The sequence below is a fragment of the Gopherus flavomarginatus genome, chromosome 1 (assembly GCF_025201925.1).
Source record: "Gopherus flavomarginatus isolate rGopFla2 chromosome 1, rGopFla2.mat.asm, whole genome shotgun sequence".
Classification (NCBI taxonomy): Eukaryota; Metazoa; Chordata; order Testudines; family Testudinidae; genus Gopherus; species Gopherus flavomarginatus.
In genome coordinates, this window is record NC_066617.1 from 146,296,592 (window position 1) to 146,310,372 (window position 13,781).

Genomic DNA, 13,781 nt, shown 5'->3' on the forward strand with positions numbered 1-13,781 from the left:
AGAAATCTTAAGAGCAGTGTTGTTGTGAATATGGGTTAAGGGAAAAGGTGTTGAAGGTTTTGAATAATTGCTTGATGTCACTGCTCAGCAACATTTCTTGAGGATGTGTAAGGACAATGTGAAGCAATGTATCTGGGATAAAACTGTAAAATCTGTGATGGAAATGGCCACTCTGGCAGATGCCTTTGAGGAAACCCAGTCATCTATTGAGAGTAAACTGCAGAAAGAGAGGTTTAAACCTGAGGGGAAGAGAAGGATCCTGTTTTACCCCGGTAAGAAGGAGCATGATTGGGAGACTAAACACTCACCTCCTCAAAGTCACTACTTTCCTGGTAATTCCTCTTTCAATTCCCCTAAAAGGGGTGAGGAACCCAAAAAGTGCTATCAATGAAACTCTCCTGGGCACCTAAGAAATCGATGTTGTGAGCTGAAGGCAAACCAGCCAAGAAGCAACTGCCAGCCCAGGGGCCCTGTTGGCTGTGATGTGAACAGGACTCTTCCCTACCTGAATCAACAACATTTGAGAAGGGGTGTCAGCGTCACCTCATTAAAATTAACCAGTCCACACACACACACTGTGATTAGGATTGTGATATTTATTGAAATGGCCCTGTCCAAACTCAATCACTCAGAGCAGTGAGGATCTAACATCACATTTTCACATCTATCATTTCTCCTGTTGTACAGAAAAAAAAAGAGAGTGATTAAAATCTATGGATTTTTTTTTTCATGCAGAAATTATTTTTCTCTCTAAAAATTATAATTCTGGGAGGAATTTGTTGACAGAAATGTGATTTCCAGGAATCCAGTCTTCTAAAAGAAACATCTACGTATAGTGTACACCTGAGTACTAGGGTGGGAGAGAGTTTCCAGGACTAAGCACATAGTCTCAACTTTGTTAGGACAGACCAGCAACTGTGGCAATGATCTTCACTCTTTGAGAGTGTTGGCAGAGAACAGGCTGTCTTGATCCACAGCAGTGTGTGTGGATTTATCTCATACCCTCTCCATAAAGAACCAACTCTTATGCTCTTCTTTCCTCATTTGCACCTATCAAGTGTCTATTGCTCTCAATTACCTTTCCCTGACTCCTAGCAGGTTTTCGCTTGAAGCCTGACTGCAGGGTGTATTGTATTCAGCAAGAGCGTACTCGTCTGGAAAAGAAAGAAAACATCCATATTCCAATGACAAATCGCTCCAACCCCAGTGCATGCACAGCTGTGGTTAACACATATTCCAGACACACCAGCATCCAATGGATCTTGTTGTGGCCTCCCCAGCTGTCTAGACCAGGGGTTCTCAAACTGAGGATCAGGACCCTTCAGATGGTTATGAGGTTATTACATGGGGGGTTCGAGCTGTCAGCCTCCAGCCTAAACCCTGCCTTGTATCCAGCATTTATAATGGTGTTAAATATATAAAAAGTGTTTTTAATGTATAAAGGGGGTTGCACTGAGAGGCTTGCTGTGCGAAAGGGGTCACCAGTACAAAATTCTGAGAACCCCTGGTCTAGGGACATGTTTCAATGGCTGATTTAGAGTACACAGTCAGTGCCCAATGCATTCCACTGGGCCCACTGACAATGTTCAGAAGGGATGACTATCAGTGACCACAGGAGCCATTTCTGGTGCTAATTATGATGATCAGATGGTAGTGTGCACAATCATAGGAAGCAGAATATACCCTCCCAGCCTCTGGACAGCTCCACTGATCCAGGCAGACAGTTCCCAGTATTTATCCCAAAACTGGGCAAACAACATGGGACCTTAATGTGTAATGGTAGCTATAGCTTTGGAACTCTATGATGACTGATACAACAGAAGTTGGTCCAATGAAAGCTATTACTTCACCCACTTTGTCTCTCTGATACAAGCATGATTACTTAGCTGCTAGGTATTATGGCAATGATACAGTGGGTGGGTGAACCAGGCCACACTAAACAAGAGAGAAATGCTGACCCCGGGTCATTTATTTTTACCATCATGCCAAATCTGGGGCACAAGGGCTAAGTCACGTATTAAATCAGGTAAAGGGCAAACATTCCTGTAGTGGCTTGTAATAAGTAGTTCTTGGGAGTGTCACTGTTCATCCTTCTTTGTATTCAATTTAAATAAGAAGGGGGAGAGAGAGAAAACTCCCAGTGACCCCTCTTGGTCCCAGTGTGCTGTATCATAACCTTCGAGAATTGGCAGAACCAGTAAATGCTGATAAAATCAGAAAAAATAGAAGCCTCACTTTCCACTCACTGTTGCTTGGAGAGAGAAAAAAGGGCAAATGCAGAAATGGAAAGAGAGGCCTGCATCTGAGCAGCTGGGGAAATGCATCAGAGTTTACAGTTATTTAGCAGCCTGGGTCATGCTAATGCTTGATTCACTAGATCTCTTCTCAGGTTCAAGGAGGCCCACCTGTTTCATAGTAGTCATAGAGGTGCACTGAAGCAGGTTTGATATCAGACACAGGAAGGTTTTGCTCAACCAAGAAAGAGAAACTGATTTCCTCCTGAGACACCTGGAAATGGGACAGAAAAAATGCATCAGGCTTTGTTTCGTTTAATATTTACTTCACTGAATTGCTCTGAGCAGAGATTTCTAAGCCCTTCTCTCCCTTTCCCCATCCCCCATAAACAGTTTCTAGTTTCTGCCAGCTGCTGTCTCTCTAATTTTTCAAATCCCACTTTAAAGTGCTGTGTTTTATTTATACCATCAACTCTTAGGGGCAGGGATGGAGGTTTATCTATGTGTGTAAAATGCTGTGGAAATGTGCAGTTCTTCCATAAAGATTAATAAATAAATGTACAGAGCTCCCTTTCAATGGCACTATATTGCTCTAGTATTTTGCATTACACTGTACTCATTTGTAGGTCTCAGGGACAACAGAAAAATGTGCATAACTTAATTGCCATTATTCTAAATGGATTTATATAGTGTGACTAAGTCATCTGAACAGCCCACCTTACCAGTTAGAATCATAGAGTCATAGAATATTAGGTTTGGAAGGGACCTCAGAAGGTCATCTAGTCCAACCCCCTGCTCAAAGCAGGACCAACACCAACTAAATCATCCCAGCCAGGGCTTTGTCAAGTCGGGCCTTAAAAACCTCTAAGGATGGATATTCCCCACCTGCCCATGGAACCTATTCCAGTGCTTCACCAGTTTTTCCAGATATCCAACCTAGACCTCCCTGACTACAACTTTAAGCCATTGCTTCTTGTTCTGTCATCTGCCACCACTGAGAACAGCCAAGCTTCATCCTCTTTGGAACCCGCCTTCAGGTAGTTGAAGGCTGCTATCAAATCCCCTCTCACTCTTCTCTTCTGCAGACTAAACAAGCCCAGTTCCCTCAGCCTCTCCTTGTAAGTCATGTGCCCCAGTCCCCTGATCATTTTTCATAATTAGTCATAATTTTTCACAATTTTCATAAATGTCATAATTTTTCATAATCGTTTTTCTCATAATTATATTAGATGGCAACAGACCCTTAAGTCTCTCTGCAGAAAACAATGAACACAGGCTGGCTTATGATGTGTTGTTTCATTTATTTAGGAGTGCATTTTAAGTTCTAAATTTTAAAGAAACTAAAAAAATAAGGCACATTCTTCCCCAAACTTACATTTGCCAAGTAGAAGAAGATATGGTTGTTCCTGGTATCTACCTGCATCACCTTACGATCATCCTGAAGCTGTATATAAGACAAATGATACCAACTTTAAACACAAGAGACATCCCCAAACCTACATAAACAGCATGTCTGTGGTGCCACAGTGAGGTCTAGTGGTCATGACTGATAATACAAACAGTGGAATTTATTGCAGAAGTCCTAAGAGGAGTATTAAATAATCACCATAATGAAACACAGGACTTCTCAAAATTCAACTTTTCCTTTTTTTTAAGGTTACTATGAATTCAAAATTGGACCCATTTGAATGGAAAATTTTGCATGTTACCATTTTTTCAGCTCAATCTGACCGATTTTCTAGTGAAATGTGCAATGTCTTTAACACAAGGTAGCTATGTCATAAACAGATAGTTAAGGGTTAATAGAACAGGAGTACTTCATGTCTCTTTTGCCTGTAAAGGGTTAACAAGATCAGTGAGCCTGACTGTCACCTGACCAGAGGACCAATCAGGGGACAGGATACTTTCAAATCTTGAGGGAGGGAAGTTTGTGTGCGTGCTGTTAGAATTTGGTTGTTGCTCACTCTGGGGGCTCAGAGGGACCAGACGTGCAACCAGGTTTCTCTCCAATCTCTCTGATACAGTCTCTTTTATGTCCAGAATAGTAAGTACTAGATGATAAGGCGAGTTAGGCTTATGTTTGTTTTCTTTATTTGCAAATGTTTATTTGGCTGGGAAGAGTTCAAATTTGTATTTGGCTGAAAGGATTTTAATTTGTACTTGTATACTTAGGCTGGGAGGGTATTCCCAGTGTCTATAGCTAAAAGACCCTGTAACATATTCCATCTTAAATTTACAAAGATAATTTTTACTGTTTTTTCTTTCTTTAATTAAAAGCTTTTCTTGTTTAAGAACCTGATTTTTTTTTATTCTGGTGTTTGATCCCAGGGGACGGGGTCTGGATTCACCAGGGAATTGGTGGGAAGAAAGGAGGGAAGGGGGAGAGAAAGGTTAATTTTCTCTCGGTGTTAGGATTACTTTGTCTCTCAGGGAGAGTGTGGGAGGGGAAGAGAGAAGGAGGGGGAAAGGTGAATTTTCCTCTCTGTTTTAAGATTCAAGGAGTTTGAATCACAGTGATCTTCCAGGGTATCCCAGGGAGGGGAAGCCTTGGAGAGGCAACAGTGAGGGAAAGGGTTTACTTTCCTTGTGTTAAGATCCAGAGGGACTGGGTCTTGGGGGTCCCCAGGCAAGGTTTTGGGGGGACCAGAGTGTACCAGGCACTGGAATTCCTGGTTGGTGGCAGCGCTACAAGTATTAAGCTGGTAATTGAGCTTAGAGGAATTCATGCTGGTACCCCATCTTTTGGATGCTAAGGTTCAGAGTGAGGAATTATACCATGACAAGCTGTTTGAGCAAAATAGTTCCACTATGAAAATAGGCAAAAAAATGCTAAAAAATAACAATTTTGTTTTAACTGCTCCCAAATGGAAAATGTGGAAAGTGCAAAAAAATTCCACACAAAGTACTGCCGAAGACAAGTTCTGGATTTCATACAGCTCCAGACTGAAAGGATAAAACCAATAAATGCTAAATGTGGTCTAAATGCACACACATACACAGGGAAAAGCAGATAGGGAATGAACAGGCTCTGAGAAGAAATGCTTTCTATCACTTCCCTAGCAGTTATCATAGTTTGTCATTCACAATATTTCTGTGGTATATGCCAGCCACAGCTGCTGTTGAAAGATGCCTATATGGAGATGAGCTTGAGATTGAAACCCCACTCCCAGCTCAGATTTGAGAGTGTTTGATCTGGGGATTTGAACCTATTACTGGATTCATTCATGTGTAAATCCCATCCTACTTGATGCCTCAGAGCAGTGTTTCTCAAGGACCAGGGTAAGGGACCCCTGAGATTTCCCTAAAACAGTTTAGGAAGGCAGCAACCCACTCCTTGGTATCAGAAAGGTTGAGAAACACTCCCTTAGAGTCCTCTGCTGGAAGCTGAAACTAGATAAATCCAGGATAGCCATGGAGTGCACTTTTTTAACAGTGAGAGATATTAACCAGTGGGACAGTTTACCAAGGCATGTGTTGCATCCTCCATCACATGAAGCCTTTAACATGAGATTGGGTGTTTTTCTAAGAAATAAACTTTAGCTTAACCACAAGATATGGCCTTGATACAGGCAGGGGCAGCTCTAGGTATTTTGCTGCCCCAAGCATGGCTGGCAGGCTCCCTTCGGTGGCTTGCCTGTGGGAAGTCTACCAAAGCTGTGGGACCAGCGGACCCTCCACAGGTACGCCACCAAAGACAACCTGCCTGCCGCCCTCACGGCGACCGGCAGAGCACCTCCCCGCGGTTTGCCGCCCCAGGCACATGCTTGACGTGCTGGTGGCTGGAGCCGCCCCTGGATACAGGAATACTAGGTGAAATCCTCTGGCCTGTGTTATGCAGGAGGTAAGACTAGATGATCACGGTGGTCCTGTAATCTATGAATCATTACCTGGGGGGTTAGATAGTACAAAACAGAAGGGGAAAAGGGAAATATAAACTCTTCCATGTTTGTTAAACTGTGCTGCACAGATATTGGCAACATCACATGGCAAAGTGCCCAGGTAGACATGGGGAATCACATACATCACATGGATAATGAAGCACAGTGGCAAAGGCCAAGCACACTGAACTTCTTCAGGAGTAGTTACTGTGTAAATCTCACTTCAACAAATGAGCAGCTAAAGCACAGGGGATGTGGCTATATCCCTGGCCAAAGTGGTTTAATTGAATTCTCCACATGGATCAGGACACCAGTTTGCTACTCAGCTCCTCTTCTTACCCAGTCCCTGGTGTAATATCCTCTAACCCTCACAGCCCTTTGTGTGCCTTACTGACAATATTCCCTTCCTTTACCTTCTGCAGGGATGATCTGACAGGGACGAAGCCTGAGAGCATCTTGACATCAATAATGGCCATGTTGGAGGTGCTGCGCTTCCCAGCATAACTGAAATGAGAGAGATCGAGTCAGTCTGGATCACGTTTGGGGAGGAAACATGACACGCACAAATTGCCTGTGAAATCTCAATGAACTGTAGGGCCCGTCTTGCCCATCCATTTATATCAGTGGATGGAAAAGTTAGCAATAGCAGTCAGTGTCATTCAGCAGAAGGTCCTGCATATCTTACTGCAGCTACACAATGGTATACTACAGTATACTCTTTTTAAATCCATCCCCCAACACATTACCCTATGTAGCATCCAGGGAGCCAGGGCGGTGGGAAGGGGTTACCTGGCTGAGAGGACAAGGTCAAACTTTGGCAGGAAGCTGCCTGTACAGGAGACATTCACTGTCTTTACGGAGAGAGAGAACCCAGAGGCCTTTTGAGGAAGGTAGATGTTGTATCTCAGGGTTGTCTAGAAGAGATAGAAACTGTCATATAGCAAAGCAGCCCCTGCATCACCTGCTGTAATGCTGCAGTCCTGCTGAAGAGAAAGGAGAGGAGATCTCCTGAGTTATCAGCTGCAAGGACTGGAAGCCTTGTTTACCTGCAGATAGACACAGCCACTGCCTTTTACTTCCATTCTGTAATTCCCTGGGAGACTGGGCAGGGACACTTGCTGCAGCAGTAAGCGGTTCCTGTTATCCACCTGGAAAACCTTCTTTGGAAGTTCCTTAGAGCTGATCTCAACAGTGTTTTTACCATCCTTTGAGAAGGTGAGATACCCATATTGGGCTAGTGCTTGGAGAGCGACAACAGTGTCCTGTAAAGTACATGACCCCTCATTAGAAAGAGTCTCCACCGGGTTATAATGCATAAGATTGGTACAGCTCCTATACTCCCCAGAGAGCCTGTCACCTCTTGTTCTGGGATATAATGGAAGGAGTAGAATGGGAGAGAAGGTAGTTTTGTGGCTTGAACTGAATTAGGACACCTACATTCTATTGCTGATTGCCACTGACTTCTTGTGAGAACTCAGGCAAATCATAATTTCCTTAGATTTAAATAGTGGTTACCAAGACATGTATAGCAGAGCTCTCTGTGCCCTGACAATTAATGTTACAGGAGCACAAGACATCCAGCAGCATTAAAGACAATGGAACAAATTAGCTCAGCCAGATGGTGAATCATTTCTTAAAAAGCATCCCACTCCCCTGCTTCCAGGACCATACTCTCCACCTGCTCCAAAACCCCTGTCAGATAAATGGTTTTTGCACCAGATTTGGGCTATTTTGGAACAATGGGAGAAGGAAGTTTCAGAATCCCTGGATCCTCTCTAGGAACATCCTCCCAGCAGTGGAGGGCAAGGGCATCTAACTTGAGAGGTTAACTATTTTCAGGATCTATTCCTTTGAACAGAAGCAATATTCACCTGTGTGGAGGAGAAGCCTCCATATGGATTTTGCTGTTTAGCAACCCACTGCACGATCTGAGCTACGTATGATAACTCCTCTTGAGTCAGGGTCGGTCTCTGGAGCAGCGCCAGTATCACATAGCAGGTCATCTCAATCTCAGCAGAGGCAGCACGGGAGTTGAAGGAGGGGAATTTTTCTGCCAAGGGCTTGTCTTTCCGCTCCCAGTGCACTGAGCCACCTGAGAACAGAAAGGAGATTATAAGGAGCTTGATCAGTAATCTAGTGGTTAATGTGCAGTGCTGCCATGTGGGAGACACAGCTTGATTCCCAATGCTGGTCCCTCACTTCTATCCCTCTTTCAGGTCTGGGAGGTTGTAGAGGGCAACCTCATTTCCCAGTAGCTAGAATTCTGAACTGCAAGTGACCCAGGATCTATTTCCAGAGAGATAGAGTGCTAGAAGGGGAGGAGTGCAAACAGGGGTCTATACAAAGAAAGGAAAATGAAGCTGCAAGAACATCAGGCATCAGTTTCCCATTCTGCATAGGCCACAAGGTAAGGAGATATTCATAGAATTCACATTCCACTTTGGAGATAAGTCCAACCCAGGTTGCTGTGGAATGGGAAGGTAACAGGAGGCGGACATCAAAGACTGACATTTTTCATACCACCAGCTATTCCTCTCTGAAACTGCTCTCAATGGCTATCTCATGGGAAAACTCAATGACACTCACCGACTTCTGTAGCCGATTTCTCCAGCTCCTTCAAGAAGAATCTCCATTTTTCCTTGTTACCGGCTAAGCCGTAAGCATAAGCCAGGAGAGCTTGGTAATAAACATTGTCCACATTCCCGACAGATGCAGTGTCCAAGCAGGACAGTCCATTCTGGACTACTGTGTGCTATCAATAAAAATGTGGTTTAGGTTTGTTTGGTATTCAGTTTAGTGCATCAGCTTCTACTTAAAGATTTCAACTGTTCTTTAATCATCCGTCACTGGAATCTCATGCTGAGCATATGGCATGTTCACTTCCAAAGGGACTGAAGAGTGCAGGAAGACCTCTTAAAGAAGAGGTCTTTTCTGAAAAGTAACCATGAAGAAATGGCACCTTCTTACCAACACACATGCTGGACTAGGCCTAGGGGGTCCTGGGTTTTATTCCCAGCTCTGCCTCTTGCCAGCTTGATGACTAAGTCATTTTGTTTTTCTATGCCTCAGTTTTCACATCTGTAGAAGGAGGATAATGATAGTCCCCTCTTTGTAAAATAGTTTGAGATCAACCGATGAAAAGGGTGATACAAGAGATAGGCATTATTTATTTATTTATTTGCTAACTTTACTGACAAAAATAAATTTTCACTTCTGTCAGACTTGCAGAATTATTCCAACTCTGGATGAATGAGCTGGACTCTATTCTGGCTCATACATCAACAAGGGATTTGTTAACTATTTTCCACCTGCACCGTCACAAATATATCTGGTGAGTGTTAATATGGTGATAATGGGATTGCACAGGTGTAACTAAAGAAACAACTTAATCCTGGAGACTGTTTTATTATTGTCTTTCTTGGGACCCTGTCTGGTCCCTGCCACCATCGTATCTGAGTGCCTCACAATCTTTAATGTATTTAGCCTTACAACATCCCTATGAGAAAAAGAAGGCCCTTTCATGGATCAGTAAGTGGCTAAAAGATAGGAAACAAAGGATAGTAATGCATAGTTTTCAGAATGAAGAAAGGTAAATAGTGGTGTCCCCTAGAGGTCTGTACTGGGACCAATCCTATTCAACATATTCATAAATGATCTAAAAAAAGGGGTAGATGAGTGTGCAGAAAATGGCAGATGAAATTCAGCGTTTACAAATGCAAAGTACTGCACATGGGAAAACACAATCCCAACTATAAATACAAAACAATGGGGTCTAAATTAGCTATTACCACTCAAGAAAGAGATCTTGGAATCATCATGGATAGTTCTCTGAAAACATCTGCTCAATGAGAGTGGCAGTCAAAAAAGCCAACAAAACATTCGGAACCATTAGGAAAGGGATAGTTAATAAGACCAAAAATATCTTAATGCCACTATACAAAGCCATGACATGACCACGTCTTGCATACGGCATGCAGTTCTGGTTGCCCCATCACAAAAAAAGATATATGAGAAATGGAAAAAAAGTACAGACAAAGGCAACACAAATGATTAGCAGTGTGGAACATTTTCCATATGAGGATAGATTAAAAGGACTGTTCAGCTTGGAAAAGAGACAACTAAGGGTGGATATGATAGATGTCTATAAAATCATGAATGGTGTGGAGAAAGTGAATAAGGAAGTGTTATTTACTCCTTCAGATAACACAAGAATCAGGGGTCACCCAATAAAATTAATAGATTAGATAAGTTCACAGAGGACAGGTCCATCAGTGATTATTAGCCAAGATGGTCAGGGATGCAATCCCATGCTCTAAGTGTTCCTAAACCTCTGACTGCCAGAAGCTGGGACTGGATATCAAGAGATGGATCACTTGAAAATAGTCCTGATCTGTTCATTCCCTTAGAAACACCTTGAACTAGCCACTGTTGGGAGACAGAATCTTGCACTAGAGCAACATTGGTCTGCCCCAGGATGGCCATTTTTATGTCATCATCATCATCATCATCCCCATTTTAGAACAGAAACAGAGAGATGAAGTGATTTGCAGGAAGTCTGCAGCAGAGCAGGGCATTTAACTCAGGCCTCCCATGTTCCAGGCTAGCACCCAGACCACATCTTTCCTCTCCATTGCAATCATGATGTTGAAAAATAAAAACACAGCTTGAGGTTAAGGTCCTAGAATGAGTTTGCAAGGCTAGAAGCTAGAACAGCTGTATAGTGTACACTACAAAAAATTGAGCTGGATTCTGCCTTTAAGGAACTCTGTTTTCTAACACAACTGAACTGTTGTTGAGAGCTAAGATTTTCTATCTATGTGTCAATCCATAACTGCAGTTAAACTGAGGACACAAGACATGATTAACTGATATCATGCATTTCATGGACGGCAAATTATATACCCATGTGATGTCCAGGCACCAGCAATGTTCAGAGAACAGGGACCTCCCCCGAGTGTCCACCAGCCCCTCCTTGCTGGCCCTGTGCACATCCCCCAGCCCCAGAGGGAGCAGAACGTCCCCTGCCTCTTCTGTGCAGCTCCATGCTGCCTCCCTGCAGCAACTACTGCCGCAGGGTTCTAGTGCTCCCCATATAGACTGCCATGGCAGACTGACTCTGAGCATGCCCTTCCACCTCAGACCCTTCCCTTTTCTGGCGGGACTCTCCACCAGCACAGCCCCCTCTCCCCCTGCCCACAGTCACCGCTCCTGCCCCATGCTGGGCAAGGAGACCGCCCCATCCTCCACCCCCAGTGAGGCTACAGTCAGGGGCAACAGCAGGGGAGGAGGCACACGCAGCACCCCATGGCACCCACCATGGGGGAGGTGAGGGAGATTCCTGGACCTGAAAGGAGCCCTAAAAGCACATGCAGTGACAGTGGTGGGGGGGACTGTGCTGCTTGCGGGAGCAGGAAAGAGGGGCTTATCCCTCAGAGCTTGCTGCTGCCAGCAGGAAAAGGGCTCCTGTCCTGGAGAAGCCTGCCTGCACCCCCAACTCATTTCCAGCCCTCCCACCCCAGAGTCCATAACCCCAGTAAGAGCTTTCATCCCCCCACCACATCCTCAACCCTCTGCCCAAGCCCTGAGCCCCTCCCACACCCCAAACACCTTATCCCTGTCCCAGCCAGAGCTCTCATCCTGCCGCACCCTGACCCTTTGCTCAAGCCCTGAGTCCCTCCCACACCCCAAACATATTATCCCTGTCCCAGACAGAGCCCTTATTCCACCGCACCTTAACCCTCTGCCCCAGCCCTGACCCTCTCCAACACCCCAACACACCAAGCCCCAGATTGAGCCCTCACTCCCCACACCTCTACCTCTGCCCTAGCCCTGAGCCTCTCCAACACCCCAAACCCCTCATCCCCAGCCTGAGCCCTCACTCCCCACACTCCTACTCTAGCCTTGAACCCCTCCCACTTCCCAAACCTCTCATTCCCAGCCCCAGACAGAGCCCTCATCCCCCTGCACTCCAACCATCTGCCCCAACCCTGAGCCCCTCCTGCATCATGAACCCCTCATCCCCAGCCCCATCCCCAGCCCTCACCCCACCCCCCACCCCTCTGCCATAGCCCTGAGCCCCCTCCCACACCCCAAACCCCTCATTCCCAGCCTCAGACAGAGCCCTCATATCCCTGTACCCTAACCATCTTCTCCAACCCTGAGCCCCCTCCTGCATCATGAACCCCTCATCCCCAGCCCCACCCCACACCCCACCCCTCTGCCATAGACCTGAGCCCCCTCCCACACCCTACAACTCTCATCCCCAGCCCCACCCCAAACCCAGTCCCACCCGTCCACCCCCTCCCTCTCAGAACCTGCACTCCCTCCCTCCACACCCCCTCCCTTCCCCAAAATCCCTCCCAGTGCCTGCACCCTGCATCCCTCCTGCACCCCAGACCTCATCCCCCACCCAAACTCCCTCTCAGAGCCTTGGACAGGTGGGGGGTGGAGTTTTTGGGGGGTGGAGTTTGGGCAGGGATGGGTTCTGGGTACCATCAAAATTTCTACAAACCTGCTGCCCATGTGATGCATTAAGTATCCAGTGCATTTGTGAGGCCATTTACACATAATAATTCTGTTACATAATTGGGTACAGACCTCTTGATACGGCCATATAGAAACTCAGTGTGCAAAAGCCAGTATTTAAGATTTCACTGAAGAATAGAGATGGGGCACAGATTCTCACTTCCATGCTGTTTGTGACATATGACTGAGCAGTCTAATAAGGCAGGGTAGCACTTAATTCATACCGAGCTGGGTAGTCCGGCCTCAAGCAATGCTGCAGTGACATAGGCTGTGAGTGAAATTCCATCTTCTGCTCCACCCTGAGCAGAACACAAGGAAAAAGGACGTCAATATGTCCTGGCTAAACCAAAATGTTTACAAGTGAAATACTCAACTACCAGCCAGACTAGACATTATAAGGAATCTGTGTTGGGTGCACATACAAAAAACGCGGGGACGAATTCTACTCTTATTTACATCAATATAAAGGCAGAAGGACTTCAGTAGTTTTACTCAGAGTTTACACTTGCATAATACAGCAGAATATGGCCCCGTGGTCCTTAGTTATAAATGTATATATGCAGCATTGAGGAATAAAGCCCAGAATCTTTGGCTCATAAACACACCCGTTTCTATTGCATTGTCTATCAGTACTAGTAGGAATTATATTCTGTGCATGGGACAGCTGCTAGAGGGCAGCTTATTCCAATGACAGGGTTGAACATTTGGGGATAAGGATAGCAGCTGGCAATGGTTGGACAGTTCTATCCCTATGGCAGGACTGGAAACTTGGGAGCAAGCTAAGATCACTCACCTCCAAGGCATTGTTGAAATGGTTCCCAACATTTTGGAAGCAGCCATCTGGCTTCTGTTTACTTGCCAGCCAGATCAGGGTTTGAGTTTGGACATTGTCATCAATATAGATGTAGCGTTTGGATTGTGAAAAAGACTTGTATACAAAAGCAGTGAGCCTGCAAGGGAACCACACATCAGGAGCATGGAGCAGGGAATATCTCTTGATCCTTCTACCACCTTCCACAGGGGTGGCTGGAGGAGGCAGAATCCAGAGCCCAATCTGGTCTAATTGAAACCTCCACTCCATGATTTTCCCCATGACCATCCCCTGGCAAGCAGTGCTAATTGGAGAAGTCTGCATACTAGACAC

General features: G+C 45.2%; 1 protein-coding gene across 1 annotated transcript in view; it reads right to left on the minus strand.

The window, feature by feature from the left end:
- Positions 1–581: 581 nt before the first annotated feature.
- Positions 582–13,781, minus strand: part of LOC127046260 (ovostatin-like) — a 60,273-nt gene continuing 47,073 nt past the window's right edge. The window contains exons 26-36 of the mRNA XM_050943066.1: positions 13,431–13,587; positions 12,862–12,936; positions 8,699–8,864; positions 7,984–8,204; positions 7,159–7,374; positions 6,902–7,026; positions 6,526–6,616; positions 3,610–3,678; positions 2,406–2,508; positions 1,079–1,154; positions 582–676 (exon numbers count right to left, since the gene is read on the minus strand). Coding sequence (XP_050799023.1) covers positions 625–676; positions 1,079–1,154; positions 2,406–2,508; positions 3,610–3,678; positions 6,526–6,616; positions 6,902–7,026; positions 7,159–7,374; positions 7,984–8,204; positions 8,699–8,864; positions 12,862–12,936; positions 13,431–13,587 — 1,351 coding nt within the window. The 3' untranslated portion in view covers positions 582–624. The remainder of the gene's footprint in view (positions 677–1,078; positions 1,155–2,405; positions 2,509–3,609; positions 3,679–6,525; positions 6,617–6,901; positions 7,027–7,158; positions 7,375–7,983; positions 8,205–8,698; positions 8,865–12,861; positions 12,937–13,430; positions 13,588–13,781) is intronic.